The sequence below is a fragment of the Haplochromis burtoni genome, unplaced genomic scaffold, assembly GCF_018398535.1.
Source record: "Haplochromis burtoni strain Fernald_Lab_line unplaced genomic scaffold, NCSU_Asbu1 Contig_79, whole genome shotgun sequence".
In the NCBI taxonomy this organism is placed as follows: domain Eukaryota; kingdom Metazoa; phylum Chordata; class Actinopteri; order Cichliformes; family Cichlidae; genus Haplochromis; species Haplochromis burtoni.
In genome coordinates, this window is record NW_024582440.1 from 2,090,797 (window position 1) to 2,112,544 (window position 21,748).

Sequence of the window (21,748 nt, forward strand, 5' to 3'; positions counted from 1 at the left end):
AACTAGCCTGAAATCTAAGCTAAAAAATGCTGGTGAGATAATCTTGAGAAAGCAGATTTGTGTTTTCAAATCACCAGTGGTTTCAAAGTACAGTCAATAGCAACAACACTTGGAATCACATTATGAAAACCTGTTTGAGGAGCCCACAGGGCATAACATTAAGGAAGCAGTCTGTGGAGTACATGTGAAAGTTCCTAGTAAAGAACTGAACTGTTCAGCTGGAACTACTTTTCACAGCACTGAAGACGATTATAAATGGAAAGAGTTTGTGCACAACTTAAATAGTAGCAGATACAATACTTATCTTTTATCATCAGTGCTTCACTGAACCTTGAAATCTATATTTTTTGTGTTAATTTCACAATGCACTTCAACTGTTAGCTTCCTGAAAGAAGTGAAACTACCAAGGACATTCTTTCATATTCATTAAACACACTTACTACACATACCTTCCTTTATTAAGAAAAGCTTTTAACACAATAACTGATTCATTCCCATTTGTGTGAACAACTTTCAAATGTCACACACATTGTGTGTTAAGTGTGCAGCAACTTTATGTTTAATATTTCTGAAAAACATCTTAATAAGGAGACAAAAGGTAACTAACATTTTCTGTGGGCCACTGTAAGAGATGAGGTTTAAGAGAGACACATCTACCAACTACAACTGATCACTGCAGTTCACAATGATAAGAAAACTGTAGAAACACACACTGCAGCTGCCCAGTTGTGTACAACTCACAGATGCAGATGAGCAGTGATTCTTACAGAGAGAAATGAGACTGAGCATGCCTGTCACTACTGTCTCTCAGTTAAAAAAAGAGGATGTGAAACTGTGGAATGAAGATAAGATGAGGAAGTGGAGTCACACATTTTGCACATGCCCTAAAACGCCCCACCCACACTTACCTCTGGGAGATCATGGGTCATGTTGTCATATAGCACATGAAACGCTGTCATTCCCGTGGTTTTCTAGAAAAACTCCGAGCTTCAGTGAAAAGCTTATGCAGTAGTTTGTGTTATATTTCTGTCTGCTTTTTTAAATTATTATCTCTAAGGAAAACCCAACAAACCACCAGGATAGGTCCTGGTCTAAGGACAAGAGCTGAGAAAGCTGTGTAGGTCATGGGAGAACTGTCCATATGGCAAACGGATGAAGCTGTGTTTACACACACCTGATGCTCTTTCACACTAGAGTACATCCATTGAACCGAGCCACTGTGCTTGTGTGTCTCAGTGTGCAAGTGCGGGTGTGTGTGTGTGTGTGTGTGTATACACCTTGCCTGCCTATGTTTACCTGAAGAAAATTAATCCCATCACCAATGGACTGCAGACACATACCCAATGAGGCTGAAAACATCTCTCTCTCTCTCTCTCCCTCTCACACACACACACACCCACAGGATGCAATGCTTGTACTAATTTGTGCCTTTCTGTGCCAAGTTGAACACAAATCAGGGAACAGAAATACTAAAATGAAATCTTAATTAGAATACTTGATGTGGTCACATTTCCTGTGATGTTTCCATCACAACTTTGGGTTCTTCTGCTGCTCTGTCTGAACAGGTGGCAGCTGTGCTATTGGAGAGAATTAGAGTGCAGTCAGTCTATCAGGCGTCACTGCTGCTCTGCATACTGTGACCAGTGACCTCTGACCTTGCTGACAGTGACCTGACAGCTCTGTGCGTTTAATAACCCTGGCCCCTCTCGTATTGTGTGCACTACATAACCCTGCTGGTTTCACGATGACCTTCAGTCCCATTCTTATCTGTGTGCTTACACTTGTTCAAAAGGAGTCTAAACAGCTACACAGACACCTTGCACATGAATACATTTAATCTTATAAATTTAGTTTCAATATCAATTGACTCTATGTAGATATATCTCCAGCAATCCATCATTTATTTGAAAGTTTAGCTAATAAGCAGTATAATCTCCGTTATGTAAACATGCCGAAAGGCACGTGATAAAATTACAAGGCAATAATTCAATTAAAATGGTTCACTGGCATGCAGACTGGATTAGTTACAGCTATGCTATCTGCCCATGCTGATGCCCAGTTTTTTCATCATTTCTGACTGGTTACAGAGTCATGGTCACAGTCATGAGAGAGAAACAAAGAGAGTCAGAGGTAAACTAGACAGAGGCAGAAGGAAAAAAGAAAGTTTCTAATCATGCATATTTCAAATTATACATTATTCTCATAGTCGGATCTAAATCCAGTCACATGCATACTTATCGGTGGGTGTTTTTGTGTTTCAGTAACATGTAGACAGACATCCTCTTGCCTCACAGCTCTCACTGTCTTCTATATCAAAACCTATGTGCATATATTCACGTATCACGATGAACCCTGACCTCATTGATGCCTTTGTGCAAAACTCATTTTACTGGAAGTGATTCAAGGCAAGCGCAAATAAAAGGAACCCACTGCAGTTCCCCAAAACCCAAGCTTCACAGATCTGTTAGACATGCAGAAAGGATGGAAGCTGGAAAGACAAATGAATTTAAGCAGTAACCCAAAAGATGATACAAACAGATTGCTGATATTTCCACTGCAACTTTGCTCTCTGGGGAACAGTATGTATGATTGCAGAGACCAAGGGTCAGAGAAGAGAGTCTTATGCCAAACGTTGATGGTGTAATATAGAGTCGCACCCATGTTCTCAGGCAGGAGGGGTAAATAAATAAGGGGTTGCTGATGCTAAACATTATTCTGCTGATGTGAATCTGCTTTTTTAAATAAGTTGCTTCATCTAAATTTATTTCACCTTTAGTTGGGGAACGTCATATCTATCTAAGTAAATTGTTGGTCAAACAGTTTAACCACAGTCCAGAAAAAGCAAGCTAAAACTTCACGGTGAAACGACTGTTAAACCCAACCACGCATGCGCCTTTAGAGTCAACTATTATCGCTGCATTACCAGACAGCAACTGTCATGCTAAACTCTACTTTCCACTTAACATACATACAGCACATGCGCGCACACACATGGAAATAGGAATAGCGCTCTGTGCTGAGAGGAAAGGCTGCATAAATCAGGGATGCCTTCATCACGTTGGCACCTTACATAACTTTAAAGGTAAGTACTTTAACAAGCAGAGCAGTAATACAGTCTGTACAGTCACAGACTTATACATAGCAGCATACCCCAAGGCTGAGGTGTTGTTACTGATACCGGTCTGGCTGCAGCTTATAAATGGCAAGAGGGGCAACTCCCAGCAGACTCGCAGAGGACAGTAAAAGGGAAAAAGTGGTGCAGCGCACTGCAAACTAGTGGTTCCAGGGTCTTCATCACAATGGCAAATGTGTCTTTATATTTAAATTATGGTTAAAACTACACGTACAAAAATATTTAACGCAATAAATTTTGAAATGTGTCATGAACACCTCAAATCTTTCTACAAATATATTCAAGGCGGCAAAAATACGTAAGTTGAACAAATGTCCTGTATAATTTCTGTTTGTAGCCTATATGCACAATTCATTTTTGTATTAATTTGATGAAATTATGCCTTTTATTTCGCCAAAAGGGCTACATAATCAATTAGTTCAATCTAATCCATTCCATTTTAAGTCGATAAATCGCCCAAGTTTGCGTTGAAAGAGAGAAACGCGCACTTGTCTTTTCTTTTCACGGGGTTTCCAAAGGCAGCAGCGGTTCAGCAGAGGCTAACAGTTTCAGTAGCGTTGGTGAAATCTAACTTACCCGCTCTGAAGGTCAGACAGTACAAAATAAGAGTCAAGCTCAGGAGGAAAAAAAAGTGCGTGGCCACTTCTATATATTCTGGCACCAAGTCCGTCAGAAACTATCACAAGCTGAGTTTTAAACCAAGGTTTAAAAGGTTTGACTTTCCCCGTATTTCCACACACCGACAGCGCGTGTGTAACCGATGACACTTAGCCAATTTGTTTTCGTTTTGACGGTCAAGTTGTCACAACTCAGAGCGTCCGCGGTCACCTGTGCCACCGCCAATGGCAAAGCGCAAAACGGCCTTGTGGGAAATGTAGTTTTTACATCGCGTAAACCAGAAGATGCGCTATTTTGAGGTAGTGACGTGATGCCTGTTGACTGCAAAGTTAGTTCCGAGTCGTTCAACAAAAGCACTCAAAGAACTAAACGAAAGGAAAATCTGGTATGACTGTTTCATTGTGCAGCCTGTTGATGATCTTCCGTTAACAAATGTCAGTCTTTGTGGCACACTGCTCAAAATTAAACACTTTTGAAAGACAGCATAGCTTCAGTTAAACTTCTGGGTTGTTGATCTGGTTAGTCAGGTAGGAGAGGGGGTTGTTAATCAAGTTCAGCTGCTTTAGTGTTAATGAAATTCACCAGTGCACTAAAAAGGCAACTATGAGAACCGCCCACAACAGTCATGGTTTTTCCCAGGTGGAGGTCACCACCCCTCCCCCATCTTTTGCCCTTTCATTTAAGCTCAATCAGATTGGATGCAATTTTTTTTTGCTGTACAGCAATTTTCACTTCTCTCCAGAAAAGTGCAATCAGGTTCAAGTCTGGGTTCTGGCTGGGCCGCTCAAAGACATTTACAGAGTTGTCTTGAAGTCAGTCCTTTGTCATCTTGGCTGTGTGCTTAGGAGTTTTGTCCTGCTGCAAGATGAATAGTCACCCCAGGCCAAAGGTCCTGAGCACTCTGGAGCAGGATATCATCAGTGATGTCTCTTTACGTTGCTGCATTCATCTTTCCCTTGACCCTGAATAGCCTCCCATTTCCTGCTGCCAAAAAGATCCCCAGAATGATGTTACCACCACCATGATTCTCTGTAGGGATGGTATTGGCCAAGTGATGAGCAGTACCTGGTTTCCTCCAGACATGACACTTGGCATTTAAACCAGAGACTTCAATCTTCCCTTAAAAAAAAAAAAAAAAAAAAAAAAAACCTTCAATATTTTAAAGCCTTTGTTTCATCAGTTCTTTTGGTAAACTCCAGGTGTGCTGTCATACGCCTTTTACTGAGGGTTGTCTTCCATCTGGCCGCTCTATTATACAGGCCTGATTGGTGGAATGCTGCAGAAATGGTTGTCCTTCTAAAAGGGTCTCCTCTCTCCTCAAAGTAATGCCAGAGCTCTGACAGAGTGAACCTTCTTAACTAAGGTTCTTGTACCCAGATCACTTAAATTGGCCAGGCTGCCAACTCCAGGAAGTCCTACTGGTTCCAAATTTCATCCATTTACAGATGATGAAGGCCACTCTGCTAACTGGAACCTCCAATGCTGTAAAAACACCTCTGTATTGCAGCCCAGATCTGTGCCTTGTTCCATCTCCCTGGACTTCATGGCGTGGTTTGTACTGTGACATAATCGGTCAGCTATGGGACCTTATATAAACAGGTGCGTGCCTTTCCAAATCATGTCCAATCAACTGAATTTACCACAGGTGGACTCCAATCAAGTTGTATAAAGGTGTGACAGACAATTAGTGGAAACAGGACGCAGCTGAGCTCAGTTGTGCCTGTGTGTCATGGCAAAGGCTGTGAATATCTATGTGGATGTTATTTATTTTTAATACATTTGCAAGAAGTTTTTTTTTCTTCACTTTGTCATTGTGGGGTTATTGTGTGTAGAATTTTGAGGTGAAACAAATTTAATCCATTTTGGAATAAGGCTGTAACATGACAAAATGTGGAATAAGTGAAGCCCCGTAAATACTTTTGGGTCAGTGATGGTCTGAGGAGGCGTATCAATGGAAGGACCCACATACCTCTACAGGCTAGGCAACATTATCCTGACATTAATTATCAGGATGCAGGACGTTCCTGGAGGAGTAATGAAATAATACCATCAACTGTCCCCCACACTCACCTGATCTAAATCCAATAAAACACCTCTGTGATGCTGCAAGGTTGCACCTAAAGCTGTCCAGGAGCTCACTGATGTCCAGAGCTGGGAAATCCCCCATGACACTGTCATCTCATTAGAGGCATGCCCCAACATCATCAGGCATGCACACAAGGTCATGGAGACTATACAAACGACCGAGTACTGTTTTGAGTGGCTGCAATTACATTTCAGCAAAGTGGACTGCATGCTGCATCATTTAATCACTTTGATTTTCAGGGAGACTTTGAATTCAGCCCTCTGTAGGTTGATCGTTTTAATCTCAATGTGGCATCTTTTTGTTCCCGACACATTTCCAGATATCACAAATATCAGTAAAAAGATCCGCATTTTCCCCCCACTGAGATCTGATGTTTGTTTTGTTTTTTGAGCAGTATATTTACTTTGAATGGATCCCAGTGTCATATTTCTCAATACAGAACAAACTTTTACTTTAATTCTAGAAGCAGCATGAGAAAACCTTCACACATGAGATGTGAAGGAGGATTATCTGGTGCACGTTGGAGCCGAACATTCTCATCTCAGTTATGTGGATCATCGGTGACTGGTTTTATACTGGTAAAATAGTACCTTATAAAGTCTTTGTTAATACCTACTATGACTGTAAGAGGGAAATAAAAAAATAAATAAATAATACATTGCTCAACATTTCAAAGGCAACCCAGAGAACTCTGATAGGGCAGTTTCAGTTTTTATTTCACTACAGTGATTTATCAATGAAACTCAGTTGTTAAAACTAGTCCCCGACTCGAAAGCAATCAGCAGCTGCCAACCAGAAAAACCAGCCGTCCTCTGCTACTGGGTAATGCCACCAAAAAGTCATTATGGCAACTGCATATGGTTAAATCTAATGACTTCTTACCCCACAACAGATGTGCAAATAAGTTCAGGTTAAACAGACTTTTTAAATTTGTCACAGCAAGTTAAGCACAGGTTGATGAATGATTGTTATGGTCCACCTGGGGGAGGTCTTACTCTTTTACATGCTGTAATAGCTTACTGGGAAACATAGCAAAATTACATCATCAATAACTCCACCTGTGCTTTCACAAACTGTTCCCAAAGTCAAACTGTCTGCTGAGGGGGGGACAAAAAAAAAGTCTACTGTGACTCTGTCAAACACATGGATGGATAAATCGGTATGAGTGGTAGCCCCCCCACGATCATCATGTGACTGGTAAAACTGTACACACATTCAACACACATGAAGACACTGAACACGTTCAAAGTTGAGGGTGAAGAAACACTGCAAGGGTGGCAGTACAGAACACAGCTCACAGAGTCAGCAAGGCAATCAAGATCTTATTAACCAAGAAAAGCAAAAACAAAACACTACCTGCATCAGCAGATGATGTCTGAGGTAAATCATCTCTTTGGCCCCTTCAGTGCAGAGCTGATTCAATCTTTTTCACATAATACTAAGTGAGGACGCTTCAAACTAAAATCAATCGAAAGGTTGTTGCAGTAACATGCCAAAGTATTTTAAGAATTGTCAAGCGACTATAAAATCAAATATCTAACAAAGTACAATCTTCCCACCCTTTTAATCCCTTTGAGCTTTCTGATTTTTTTTTTAATCCAGAGTAGAAAATGTGTTATACATGTACATTCAACATGCAGCAATGTAGTCTGAAAAATTGCAACAATTATATTACAGGGTCCCCTCTCCCATGTGTCTATGACCAGACCGTCACACTTCAATTCAGTGTTGGTTTTTACTAAACATCTAACAATCAAAATGTGTATTTGCCAAAAACCTTCACTGAACATGATATACAGATCATCAAGTATCGTCTTTTATGAGTGTAGCGAGATAATAATGAGGTCCCCTACTACAGCAATGCCTGCTGTAGTAGGGGCTGAGAAGAGAGACTCATGAGTAGATTAAGGAGGGGTACTGTGGATGCCACCAGTCCATGAGCTTCACACTGTGTACAGGATCCAACACCACCTGGGTCCCACCTTGATCCACTTTTTTCTTCCCCCGTTGGAGTGGCGAGTCTTGTAACACAAGCCGAACGCGGTGGTGGCGCATGTCTGTGCTTACATTTATTGTGAACTAGGAGGCAAAACAAGAGGAAAAGTCCATGAGTTTCTAGTCTGTAGCTCAGAAGAAGAATCAACCCTTTGTCATGTGAGGAAACATACAGTCACTTTATTTAACAGAAGATTTTTGGAAAAAGAAAAGTAAAAATGTCTTATATTATCAACAACACACAGGGTTAAAATTTTGTATTTCCAAGTATGTCAATGAATGACGTTAAGACTAAAGCTGGTGTTTAGTAAAACTCAACAGAACAGTACATAAGAGCTCTCTGAAGCCTTCCTGTGTGATTGATCACTGACACCGAACTGCATTTTGATCACATTACCTTTTATAACTTCAACTTATTTCAAGCAGTTTAACACAGTAAAAATAATTAACTGGTAAAGCATACTAATGGGTCACATCAGCTGAATTAGTAGTTGCAATCTTCATCCAGATCTTTGTTCTTTAATCTTAATGCTATTTAATGTCAATTGTCTAATAAAATAATATACTAGTGAGGAGTATTACATTTATTTTAAAGCATCAATCAATTCAAACAAGAGTTACCACAACAACCTACTGATTGGTTGTGTGTGCCATGAGACAGTTGCTTTCACTGATTGAAACTCTTTTTATATACACATTTAAAAACTTTATAGGCAGCACTTGACACTGCTACCTTGTAAAGATCAGCTGCAGAATAACACACACCAGTACTCAAAGGAACATTAAGGCAGGCAAAAAAAACAAGGTGAGTTACTTGCCAGGCTCAGCGTCATGCCCATGACTACTGGGGTGAAGATGAAGTTGAGGGTGGTGACCTGAAGCACATAGCAGTCAGAGTCTGGATTCATGTGAACATCTTCATACTGTCTAGGCAAATGCAAGGACTTGGCACAACCATTCCTACCGTTTCCCTGCTGAGACAAAGACACCAGAGAGACACATTTAAAACCGAAAACATGAAAGCAGAACTCACAATAAGCCAGAGTCAGAGTGTTTGTCAGAAATGTTGCTAGTGATGAATGAGTCAGTCTACATTAAGCAGTGAACATAAATGGATGGAGAAACAGCTTTTTCAAGCAGTTTCCTTTTATCTGAGGCTAATAAGATACATCATCAAACTCAACCGCTGTATCTTAGTCTCTACATATATGTGGGGATATAAAAGAACGGTTATGATTTATTTTCAATTATTAAAATATTAGTTTAATTATACAAAAAAGTTTCTGTATTGTCTACGTCTCTTAAAATTACTCCTTCCTAGGGCTGGGCGATATATCGAGTTTTTTAAAAATATCGATATATTTTCATACGAGATATAAGATGTGACAATATCGTTTATATCGATATAGTCTATGTTACGTTATAATTATACTTGTGGAGCCGCAGGTTTGCCTCTCTTTCGTCCACTTTTGTCTCTATGCAACGTTACTCGGCCTCGCCTCTCCTTCACTGAACACAACTCCCCCTCCCCCATAGCTTCACCTGCAGGCAATGACAAGATGAAAGCGGAAAATCTCCGTTAGCGAGTTACCGTGCGTGGGGCTGGACGGCGTCAACATGTTAGCGAGCTAACCGCGCTAAAGACATGCAGCCCGGAGGGGCTGCACGGCCTAAAATCCTTTCCTTTTCTCAAAAATCGACAGTGCGCCTTATGTATGAATTCTGGTTGTGCTTACTGACCGCGAACCGATTTTATGTGGTACACAGCGCTCTGTCAAAAAATGTTTTAATATGACTTTGCTAAGCTACGGAGCTGCACCGCTTGATGGATTGTCGGAGGATAACGGCTACCAAGGAGGAGCCTCGCGGAGTGATACGTACTGTGTGTGTATAAGGACCACAAATGGCACCTGTTCAGAGACGTGGTGCAGCTGTGAAATCTGTCTCTTTGTTATTATGCTCAGCGTCTATTAGTTTACATTTTGACTGCACAATTGTGAGCTTTTTGTTATGCACAAAAACAACATTGTTTTCTTTTATTTATGGACCATGATTATTTAATAAATGCTGATAATTTATTTTTGAGTAATATCTACGCTGTATGTAAATAAAAGTGCCCGTGTGACATCTGGGACACAGTGTGACTAAGAACTCTTTTTGTTCTTAACTTATGGCTAAAAAAATAAATAAAAAAAATAAAAAATATCGAGATATATATCTTATATCGCTATCCAGCTAAAAAAATATCGAGATAGGAATTTTGGGTCATATCGCCCAGCCCTACTCCTTCCAGTGCTTCACAGAATGTAATGCACCTCTACAGCCAGATGGTGGCAATAATGCACCTAGAAGTTGTTTGCCAACCAGCATTAAACAACAAAAATAGAACTACGGGTTTCCAGTTTGGAGAAGAAAATTGTGTGGAGCAATGCACAAACAGGAGAAAGAAGTGAAGCTGATGACTACTACAGCTGAGAAAAGGTTCGGAAAACTAAACCAAAATGAGCTCCAGTGCAAACTCTGCCATGACACTGGTGCACCACAAGTACGCCTTGTCATTTGTGAGTAGAGGTGGGTGGGTGATCTTTTAAAGATGAGTCGAATAGTTCCCAGAGAATACATTATAGTATTAGAAAATGATGGCAAATGATGTTACCTGCTTTAAAAATTTAAAGTTGAACTCCCACAACGTTTCAGACCGAGTCCCCGACACCTTTTTGACCCAGAAAAGTAAACACTGTAAAAGGAAAAAGGCAGACATTTACCCAATGAAATTCTAACATCTTTGCAGATGTTCGTAATTATTTCTTGGAAAGGACGTTAAGCAAACTGAGAAATATGCATTTTGCATGTGGAAAAACTGAGATCAGAGTCTTCAGTAAAGCCACACTGAAATTCCTTCAAGTGATAGAAAGTTTGGTCTAGTACTAACTTGCATCCTCAAGTCTAAAATCATATCAGTGTTGATAATAGTCGTGATAAACACTGAATTTCTTTTCTATCCAACTACAAAGCAGAGGTCACACACAAATATCAGTCATACGCAAATAGATCCATCTGCTTGCATATGTCTGCAGGTAAATCAAACAGCTCCACCTCAACTATAATAAAAAGGTCTTTGAGGAGCTTTACCTTGGAGTTGAGTAAGGTAGTGGGTGTGGATTCTGGCAGTGGAGGAATCTTTGACACACGCAAGGTGAACGGCTCATATAAATGGAAAAGGGAACGAATCACACAAGCCCGTAAGAAACGCATCTTCTCAATAGAGACAGGCTGGAGACGAAGTGGCAGCTCAACATCAATCCTGTAGTGTCTTTAAAAAGAGAGAGCAGAGAAGGAGGAATGATGCGAGGTGATGTTAACTAGGACTAAGTACACCATTTTCACTGCTTCTATCACAACATTAACGATGTGCTACTATGTTTTAACAAGGACTATTATCTGTAGGATGACACATTTAATAATTTCCCCCTATGCTGGCAATATATACAAATCTCAGAGGTGGGAGCATGAAAACTGTACACTTTCCTTGTATTCCACATGAACTACTGCTGTAAGTGAATCACATAGCACCACTCAAATGCATGAATCCAGTAAGCAGCAGATCATAAACGTATACTGTGCCTTCAACAGTGGAAATCACAAACACTCGACTACTCTGTGTCAATATTTTTATCAGTGCCAGTACGCAAGTGATCACAAAACCACCTCACCTCCTGTAGAGCCTAGTCCAAAAAGCTGCAGTGCAAGTGACCGTCCAGGCATTCCTACAGATTAGAGCAAATCTGCACACATCCTCAGGCCGAATGTAGGAGGAGAGCACCAACCAAATGTCCACCGGATAATCTACACCATCACTGCTCTCACTGTTTTCTGTGAAGAAAACAAAGAAAACACAATTAGTACCAAGTTAAACATACTAGTTTCGAAATGCATTTTGCACAATGGTCCACAAATTTTTGTGATTATATTTATATACTTAATGTGGCCATTAGCATTGAAGTAAAAAAGGCACACGTCTTACTTAGATGTGTTGTGTACATAAAATCAATTATAGGTGGAACAGATGTTTTGTGAGTTGCTATCAGACCAGTGGAGCGAGGAAAGTGCACACCTCTCTCCCTGTTGGCGTCACAGAATATTAGAGTGCAAGAATAACTGTATTGCTTTATAGTGTTTTAAGTATATTTTTTTGCAATTTTTTTGCATATCTAGTTTTTTTAATATTTTAAACCTGGGCCCCTTTGAGAGTGGAAGCAGCTGCTGGTCAGTGAGGATAGATTAATGTACCAGGTATTTTAATACTAATACTGTAGTGCTATGCTTTGAAATGTCTCTCTAATAAAGCTTTAATATTGAGAATTTGTAAGTAAGTAAGAATTTGTTTCTAGGCAGAGTACAAGTGATCCATTGCTGCAGGACTAGTTTCTTTTTTTCATGTCTGTTTGGCTGCATTTGCTTGCCTCCCCATTACAATACAAGTTGACTTCACTCAGGTCACTCCCCAGTCAGCCAGACTGCACAGGCTTTTGTATGAATGCATACGTTTGTCATTGGCTGCAATGAAACTAATCGGGTATGGAATTCAGAGGGTGTTTGTTCAATCGGTGTGCTTTTGATTGACTGCAGTGTTTTCTGAAGTGGAGCAAAACTGTTCCCGACCTGCTGTTGAGACTGGGTATTAACAGTAATGGTAAACGGACTGGTATATAGTCCTTTTCTACTCAATCTAAGCACTTAAAGCACTTCACACTACAAACCTCATTTACAGACATTCATGTGTACAAGTGCTTTTGTCTGTGCATCCTTATCCTAATGTTCACACCCCATCAAACTCCATTGGATCCACCAGAGTAAGTCAGGATTCAGCATCTTGCTAAGAATCTGTCTATAAGCTTTGGAGGTGGGAGGGATCAAACCACTGACCTTCTAGTTGCTAGATGAATGAGTAACAGCTTACCCCAAAATGAGTTGACTGTTGTGAGACTTGTTTTTTATCTTTATTGAATGGAAAATTCACTTTTTCTTAATGCTAGTAAACTGTCATGGTGTAACATTAACGATAAAGTGAAATGATACCCTTTCTCCTCTTGTTCTTCTTTTTGCGGGACACTTTAGTTTCATTCTCTCCATCTTCTTCAGGGTCCTGCTCGTCGCTACTGCCCAAAGCGTCTGCTTTGACGCTTACTGCGGAGGAGAGGACTTCCTCTACAGCACCCTGCGATGCTTCCAGGCCGCAGAGTAATTTCACTGAAACAGAAGATTATAAGTAAAGCACCAGGACAGGAATCAACCACAGTATAACTTCAGTCATCAAAGGTTACCTTCTTTTTCAATCGCATTTACAACAGCCTTTTTAACCCTCCCTGACTTCACAACGGCTGGGTCGGCATCAGCATAATCAGCTACAGTGACTAAGGAAAAGAACAGCAGATCGTTAGCTTAACTTTTCACAGTGTCACAGTTGTGAAGCTTACCGGTGTTCCAGATTAACTGGATTTGGTCGAACAGATGTGTGGCAGACTTGCGTTTCAGGAGCTGCTACCGACAAACCAGCAAACAAAAAACAAAACCCAAATGTGTCATCTGTGACACTTGTGAGGTTATTTCAAACACACTCCGTCAGTCTTGTTGCTGTTGAACAACAAAATGTTTAAAAATGTCGCGAGTTTACCTGGTGATATTCTCATGTCACCATCTCATCGCGAAAACAGCAAACAATTAACACCACGCCGATGTTGTTCACCGGACAGCAAGAGTAGACGACCGGGAGAATCTAGTCGTCGTTATCGTCCCCCTCATACGTTTTATTTCTCCGATTTCAGCGTTTTTGCTTCACAACTAAAGCGAGCAGTTTACTTTGTGTGCACTAACATGGACTCGAATCAACCAGCGCCACCTCTGGCCAAGTGCCCCAGCCTACAGCCAGATCAACTTGTGACACACATCTGCATCACGTTTGAATTAGTTTCATGCACAATGCATTTGTTCCTTTCAATTGTGTCTGTTTGTGCGTCATCCAAATAAACCTTTGAAATGCATGTGAACAACATCGGCGTGGTGTTAATTGTTTGCCGTTTTCGCGATCGTGTCGAACATGAGAATATCACCAGGTAAACTCGCGACATTTTTAAACATTTTGTTGTTCAACAGCATCAAGACTGACAGAGTGTGTTTGAGATAACCTCACAAGTGTCACAGATGACACATTTGGCGAGGTTTTTTTTTTGCTAGTTTGTCGGTAGCAGCTCCTGAAACGCAAGTCTGCCACATCTGTTCGACCAAAGCCAGTTAATCTGGAACACCGGCGCACCCTGCTGACCTGTCACGTGATTCAAATGAACTTAAAATGATCTTAAAAAGAATAACACAAACACTGCAAATCGCATTGGTCACCTGTAAAACCGCAGAATGCCTTTTGGCTTTATGAAGTTGGGAGAACATGACAGAAACTTCAGCAGAATGTGAGAAGGCGGGCTAGCTTTCTGGCTAATCATATCCTACCTGATTCCGAACAAACGTCCCCGGCCTTAAATTTCAGCCGTTTTCGGTTCCCTTTCTTGGGCATGACGATACCAAATATCTGTGGACGCTTAACGTGGCTGTGAGTCCTGCCATGTCTCTATGGCAAGCTGAGGTAAAGAGAAAGAAAGAAAAATCACAGAGAAATTGAAAAATGTTCCGCCAGGATCTTCAGCCATCATGGACTGACGTGACGTTGCAAATAACGCGAGAGTACCGTCGTTTTCACTCTTTTCCTTGCCGCGCACTACTGCCATCTGTAGGCGTTTGTTAAGATTTCAGTCTATCGGGACTACAGCTTGTATGCCATTTAAAACCTGTTAATTGTTTTTTTTTTTATTATAAAATAGCTTTAAGGTGAATTAAATATGTTTTTACTTTTTGAGGATGACTGCATGTAAATATGGATACCAGACAGATTATACACGTTTTTGATTGCTTTATTCTCCAGCGAGTGCTGCCTGGCTGAAGTGTTATCACACTGATGACATAAAAGAAGAGGTACTGTGTCACTCTGCCGCTAATGTACCATTAAAGCTGCCAAGACGTCACTGAGCCACGCAGACCTAGGAGAGGGGAAAGAGTTCATTATGAATTCTGTACTGTATTCAGTGTCACAAAGAACCTGAGCATACCAAAACTTTCCCAGGCAGCACTGTTGTTAAACTGTGACAATTTTTTTTCCACAGAAAGTCCTGCTGCATTTTAGAGATCAAAAAGCAGAGGTTGTCCTCAAATATCTGGCCATTGCAAATTACCCTTTAACAACTAAGTAACATCAAAGCATCTCTCTCATCTCCTCAGACGTTAGACTCAGAGTCAGAGGAGATAAGAATAAAATGATATACTTCTTCGCTGCAGTCAGAGCTGTTATCAACCCCTTAGAGGTCTCAGATCCATAGCTGCAGTGCTGTCAAACACATTACGACCTCTCTTCATTTCAAAAGAGATTTCTTTTTTGCAACACAGCATCTTTATTTAACAAGAAAGCATGGGATAACAACAGCAATAATAAAATCAATTCTAAAGTGCACCCTGATTACCAGATTGTCATCTGCACACAAAGAACTGCAAATCTCACACAGAAAAGCCTAGACAACCAAGAATGTCACCCTCTTTCTTTAAAGCAACAGTGCCAACCACTTGCTTCATGATTAAGATTGGGGAAATCTCATTTATCCGTACAGTAATATTGCTCAAAACTTGGACTAAACTTAAATAAATTAATAAATTAATAATAATGAAGTAAAGCTAGCATGACACAATGTGTACCACAAGTACTCCTTGTCATTTGGGAGTTGAGTGGGATGTGTGGTCTTTGAGCATGAGTTAAATAGTTCCTAGTAAATACACAATAGTATTTGAAATGGCCACCCCAAATAACATGTTTGTAGATAGTGAGAAATGTAATGAAAAAAATAAACTAATTGATTAATAAATTCTTCTTTTCTTCTTCTTCTTCTTCTTCTTCTTCTTCTTCTTCTTCTTCTTATTATTATTATTATTATTATTATTATTATTAACAGTAATATTGATAATAACCACAATAATAATTATAATTATAACCTACCATTCAAAAAACAATTTAGAACTAAAACAAAGACTGTATAAATACAGAAAAAAACATTACCTTTAAAATACTATTAAAATACATAATCAAAAGTAACTTCTGACCATGGAGTTTAAATTGCCAGCCACTCAAGGCAGCATGCTGAATTTTCTGTGAGAGAGGAATAAAGACCGAATTCAAAAAAAGTTTCATTCACTTAAACTAAACATGCTTCTGTTGAAAAGAACGCATCAAGGTCAGCATCGTAAATGTTGGTTTGAAGCACTGCTGCAGATAATCTGTTCTACCACTAGGTGGTGGTGTTAAATAACCAACACTGCTTCTAAAAACTCAAAAGCTTGGACAGTTGCAGTTGTGATATTATTTAGACTGAAAATTATTATTTAGCAACCCAACATTAATACATATAGAGCGTGCCTGACATTACATTAGCACCCTTTTCAGGGCTATGAAAGCTAAACATGAAGTATGTGGTTGTGGGGTTATTAAACTTACAACATCTGGTTGGCATGAGCTGTGACATATCATTCAGATGTTGTCACACATCTCATTCAAAAATCTCCTGCTTCAATTAATTTTTCTCTGTCTTTCAGGAAGAATCTATACATTCTCACATGCGATATCTCAATGACATCCAGTTTTGCTTTTACTGGCGGCAAAGGCCCATCTGCTCATATCGTTACAGATCTGATCATGGTATAATCAGTCACAACTGTCTTCTCTTTGCTCATCATTTTTATATAAATCGCTTTTTCACCATGTTTCACAGTTTGTTTGTTTTTTCAAATGATAACAGCGATTACAGTTGATTTTCAGAAATGCAGTGGCTTAGTTTTGTGGGAGAGCTCTAGTGTGTTACATGAGAAAATGTTGCTACATATTCTTTTAATGCATTTGCAAGTTTTGAGAGAACCACAGAGAACCACTAAAAGTAAGAATCACAAAACTGCAACACACAGAATGCCTTCAAACAACAATCTAAATCAACAATTCATTTTCCTAAAGGGCCACCTGAGAAACTGGGACTGTTGTGAAGAGCTGCACTGCAGAAACTGGGACTATTGTGGAGGGCTGCACAACTGAAATTGGGATTGCTGTGGAGGGTTGCATCTCAGAACCTGAGAAACTCCCAAGAGAAACTGGGACTGTTATGGAGAGCTGCACTGGAGAACCTGGAAATACTGTATATAGTTCCGGTTTTTAAAGATATTTATAATAGCATTGCCACTGCTACTTGAACACAGATCAAGATGAGTGTTTTTTATATATTTTTTTTAAAATTGGTGCTTGTTTATGTGTCTGGAATGATATACTTATAAAAGAAATCTCAAAGCAATACATCAAACCCACAATGACTCATAAAAAGTCGCGAGAAATAAACATTAAAAGTCTCTTGATCTCTGACACAGTGTGCAGTTGACATAGATCAATGGTTGCACATTGCACATCAAAAATGACAAACTGGCCAAAATGCTATGCCCACGGTGATTTCTGTTTCAAGTTTACATCTCCAATTTGCCTAACGCTTGCAATCTTCGGGTTCATTTCAAGTCCTCCAGGGTGTGCTCCACACTAGATACACTGTGTTCAGCTTGGTTGAATTGATGCCACTAGAATGGGCATCGAGTCCCAGGAGCTGTCAGGTCAGCAACGTGCTTAGTGGTGCTGATGTGAGAAGTTAATTACACTTCAGCAATTAGGCTGAATTCTGAGCCATAACTTGCAGTATAGTCTAAATGTAGAATGTTAATTCGAGGGGACATAAATGATCACTTCACTCCTGTATTATGCACACATGGCGCAGTCGTTTATAGGGTAATCCTGGGGACTAGGTCCCAGTATTCCCAAAGCTCTATAGCCTGGTGGTGACAACTGCAGTGTGTGTATGTGTGCGCGTGGGTTTGTGGGGGCGCGCGCCAGCGAGTGTGTGTTTCTGTGACAGAGGGACTGGGAGGAGGAGGAGTGAACATCGGTTCGGCGGCGGTGTGAAGAGATGGAAGCGGAGAAGGCGGATGCAGATAAGAGTTGCTCTCACTATCCACGGGAATAAGGACGCCGATCTCCTCCCCGATATTTTCTGCTGCTTTTTAAAATTTCCCTGTCAGTGTACCTACTATGATCTCCGTCGCGCTCGCGGGCACCACCCCTCTAAACATACCCGTCTATCTCTGAGCTGAGCTGTCAATCACATCACGCCGGGATTTGTACATGTGAGTGCATGGCGCGCCGGGCAGGGCGGATCGGCTCACTGGGTGAAAAAACGCCGGTTAATATGGATGAAACGTCAGCGGTCGTCTCATCGTTTCAGTCACTCTGATTAGGTATGGCGATATAAAGCGTAAGATCGCACGTTTGATGCATGAAAAATAGAGCTCCAGCGTGCTGGGAGTAAGGTGCGTAACTGCGATTGCCTTGAATGTGCGTTGCTACGGGGCGTTAATGGGCCCTATTTATCAGTTACTGTAAGTCTGTTTATCAGGGTTATAACCCCCACGCATACACATATTCCTTCTTAATCCCGACAGCGACACTGTCCTATAGCGTTGCCCAGACCACAGAGCAGGAAAGATGATGTGTGAGGTGATGCCGACCATCAGCGAAGGAGACTCGGCTGGTCCTCCGAGAGGCACCGGCGGCGTCCCGAACGGCTCGGACCAGGAGGCCAACTTCGAACAACTCATGGTCAACATGCTGGACGAGAGGGACAAGCTGCTGGAGTCCCTCAGGGAGACTCAGGAGACTCTCATTCAGTCTCAAACCAAGCTGCAGGGGGCGCTGCACGAGAGGGACGTGCTCCAGCGGCAGATCAACGCCGCGCTGCCTCAGGTGAGGAGCAGCCGGCCTTTGAAGGAGGGGGAGAGTCAGGTTTGGGTGTGGGATTAGATGGCCTTGGGGTTTTTTGTTTTTTTATTTTCCAAGAGGGAGAAGCATCCTTCCTGTTCGGTTTGTTGCTATGATTTGCCGAGTTATGTGATGAGAGGTTATAGGTTGGTCATGGGGATCACTAGCCAATCAGAGTCAGCTATCCTGGGCCCCAAAAGTCTATGGCACCATAATCATAGAGGCTTACGATCAAGAGAGTTGTGCTGATTTAAAAAAAAATGTGAATGAATGAATGAATGGCATAGGTCTGGTGGTAATAGCTCAGTGAGCAAGGTAGATCTTGCTCTTTTGCCAGAATTTGAGACCCTGGGATAGCACCCCTGTTAAAATGTAATTTAATATTTATAGACTATATCTTCTGGGCATCCCATCTAACACTCCTTCATGTCCTGGGATATCTGTGAAGATGATGGGGATATGCAGGCCCATATCACATCAAAAGCTCATAAGTGGCAGCATGCCAGAAAGGAAGATCTAAATGTCTAGTAGGCAGAAAGGTAATGTAGTGGGTTGAAAGGTGGGTCAAAAATAAATGGAAGATTTTGGCTCACTAAGAGATGCTTGACTCTGTGTGTAGAGGTCTGAGCCTGGCGTTGAGAGCCCTCCCTGTGAGAAGGGAGGGCAGAGCCTAACAGTAATTAACTGAGTGGAAACACCTCTGCATGTGGTGACCGGCCTGTCAGTGGCAATTGGAGCAAAAGGACTTGATTGTATTGTTGGCCATCTTTGACATCTGTCACCCTTATGTGTGTCTTTAAGAGAAAGGAGAGCTGAATAAGGGCTGTTAAAGTCACAGAGCATGACGACAATGAAGCCTCAGCACATAAAGCTATGTTAGCCTCTGACCTCCCCCCCGTCTAAATGCGTGGCATGATGTCACAGTACGGTGTGCATGTGTGTGTATCAGACAGAGAGAGCGAGAGAGAGAATCATGCTGACGATGACAAGCTCGCTGCAGCCTCTTGTGAAAGAAACATGGCTGCTTGCTAGTGTACATGGCCCTGGGCTGCTTGCTTCTACACATGCATGCATATATGTGTGTTTGTGTGTGTGTGTGTCAGTGAGGGAGAGAGTGGGTAGAGGCTGTCATGCTTGTTTTCTAATCCTGCTGGGTTCAGCGTAATGTTTTATTCTAGCAATAATACAAGTATTAGTTATACAGTCAGAGACCTCGGGGACATTATGCAGACATTATGGCTGGCGAGCACATGCATAAGCTGTCTCTCGCTTTCTCTCTCAAAGCACCACGCTCAACTTGTGCATGCACACATCCAAACACACCTGTGGTCATTTCCACAGCATCCACAGAATGGAGAGATGATGCAACGGACAGTGCAGGCAGTGAGACGGAGAAACCAAAAAAAAAAAGTCTCAGTTGCAATTGATTTTGACTCAGTTTTGTTCTGCACAGCTGAGGAATGAGGATTGTCTGGCCTCTATGCATTATTAGAAATTGCAGTGTGCATTTTGCAATGATGAGGGGGAAGTGTGAGGAAAAAGAATAGCATATGGCTTCTGAAATCTCAGGTTTGGGTGGGATGAATACTGTGTGTGTCAGAGCAACGTTGTAGCAGTTGGCAATGATCCTGACCCCACTTTCCTATATGTGTTGGTGGTAATTAGGGTGATTTGCTGCTGCTCTCAAAATGACCAAAGCTGGTGTGTTTATGCCCTCAAGTACATTACAATGTGACAGTTTTGCATTTGCGCTTGCCGCCTCTGCCTACGTGTGTGGTATGTCAGGTTTTCTCTGTATGTGTGCGTTTACTCCTCTGATGTATATGCATTGGCATGGCAATACAGTCTTTTTTCCCAAATCTGAGCACTCTTTTTGTCCTTTTGCCTAAAAAACATTTGTTATCTTAACCTACTAGGCATGTGCATTTGTGTGTAGTGTTTTGTTATGTCTTCTGTAGGTTTCCTGACTCTACGGGACTGGTTTGACCCAAATCTGTCAGATCTATGTCTCTCCTCCAAAGATGCACACTCAAACATGCACACATGTAAAAATGCACTGTTGGAGCAATTCAAAATTCAGCGCTCTTCAGCGTTGTCATTGTTCAAAAGACACAAACCTCCATCACCTTGGCATTTGTGTTTGCCTTGCTAACATCATAAAAATGGGACGTTGCCATTTTGCCACACATGCACAGTCACACAGACACACACACAGACTAGGATGGATATGTTCATTAGCTACAGAGAATAGAGTTTCAGATTAACATGTCAGCCCATTACAGTGCATAATGCCTCTAATACAGCCCTCAGAGATGGGTTTGCCCATAGACAAATTAGGTTTTAAACACACACGCATGCACACAAAAGCTCATGTTATACACACACACACACACACACACACACACACACACACACACACACACACACACACACACACACACACTGTTACTTTACTGAGTGAAGAAAACAGTTCCGACCTTTAGAGGAGAAAGCAGGCATATCATATGCCTGCTTTCTCCACATATGTATACATGTGTGTGTAACGTAGAGGGTAGATAGTGAGCAATAGATTTGTTAAATTTGTAAGATTTTATATATATATCCAGTGAATCCTCTGTTACTCAAAAGTTGCAGGTCCCTTGGAAATCTCCTTCTTTGTGATGGAAAAGCACATTTTATAAAAAAAAATTGATTAATGGATTTCTAATAGAATACCAATAGAGGCGATCAGAGACCCGATTTCAGTAGCCATCTCTCTTACCTTGTACAAGTTTTATCATGTCAAAAGTCTCAAATCTGGGAGACAGGTGCTTCATATCTAAATGGTAACCACAAAATGCCACTCTCATTATCAGCAATACAGAGAACAACTGTTTGTGTTGTTCTGTCTGAGCAGAGTTGCAAAGACAAAGACAAAACCTAGACTGGCCAGTGAAAGGAGAAGCTAAGAGAAAATACTTTTTTTTCAGTAGAAGATTGGGGG

The 21,748-nt window shown here is 41.1% G+C and overlaps 3 protein-coding genes across 11 annotated transcripts in view; 1 reads left to right on the plus strand and 2 right to left on the minus strand.

The window, feature by feature from the left end:
- tfeb (transcription factor EB) overlaps positions 1 to 4,858 on the minus strand; it is a 28,511-nt gene extending 23,653 nt beyond the window's left edge. For both annotated transcript variants that reach the window (XM_005924681.2, XM_005924683.2), the window contains exon 1: positions 3,710 to 4,858. The gene's annotated coding sequence lies outside the window, so the exon portion shown is untranslated. The remainder of the gene's footprint in view (positions 1 to 3,709) is intronic.
- A 2,575-nt stretch (positions 4,859 to 7,433) lies between these two features.
- tmem183a (transmembrane protein 183A) lies at positions 7,434 to 14,579 on the minus strand. 2 transcript variants are annotated; one of them, XM_005924680.2, is made up of 8 exons: positions 14,337 to 14,579; positions 13,157 to 13,246; positions 12,912 to 13,082; positions 11,546 to 11,705; positions 10,965 to 11,145; positions 10,489 to 10,569; positions 8,651 to 8,803; positions 7,434 to 7,916 (listed from the first exon to the last, which is right to left on the minus strand). In XM_005924680.2, exons 1-8 carry the CDS (start codon positions 14,398 to 14,400, stop codon positions 7,731 to 7,733), a joined length of 1,086 nt encoding a protein of 361 aa, XP_005924742.1. In that variant the 5' UTR covers positions 14,401 to 14,579; the 3' UTR covers positions 7,434 to 7,730. The 2 variants fall into 2 exon arrangements, with proteins under 2 accessions (XP_005924742.1, XP_005924741.1); XM_005924679.2 differs by having other exon boundaries at positions 8,651 to 8,806.
- Positions 14,580 to 17,708: 3,129 nt separating this feature from the next.
- The window catches only part of ppfia4 (PTPRF interacting protein alpha 4), a 77,113-nt gene continuing 73,073 nt past the window's right edge, over positions 17,709 to 21,748 (plus strand). For 2 of the 7 annotated variants that reach the window (XR_006054541.1, XM_005924676.3), the window contains exons 1-2: positions 17,712 to 18,317; positions 18,450 to 18,750. Coding sequence is in view for 6 of the 7 variants with exons in the window: in XM_005924676.3 (XP_005924738.1) it covers positions 18,493 to 18,750 (258 nt within the window). In the remaining variant the exon portion in view is untranslated. Of the gene's footprint in view, positions 18,318 to 18,449; positions 18,751 to 21,748 lie in introns of all 7 variants that reach the window. The other 5 variants (XM_042222084.1, XM_042222085.1, XM_005924677.3 and 2 more) reach the window with 5 other exon arrangements.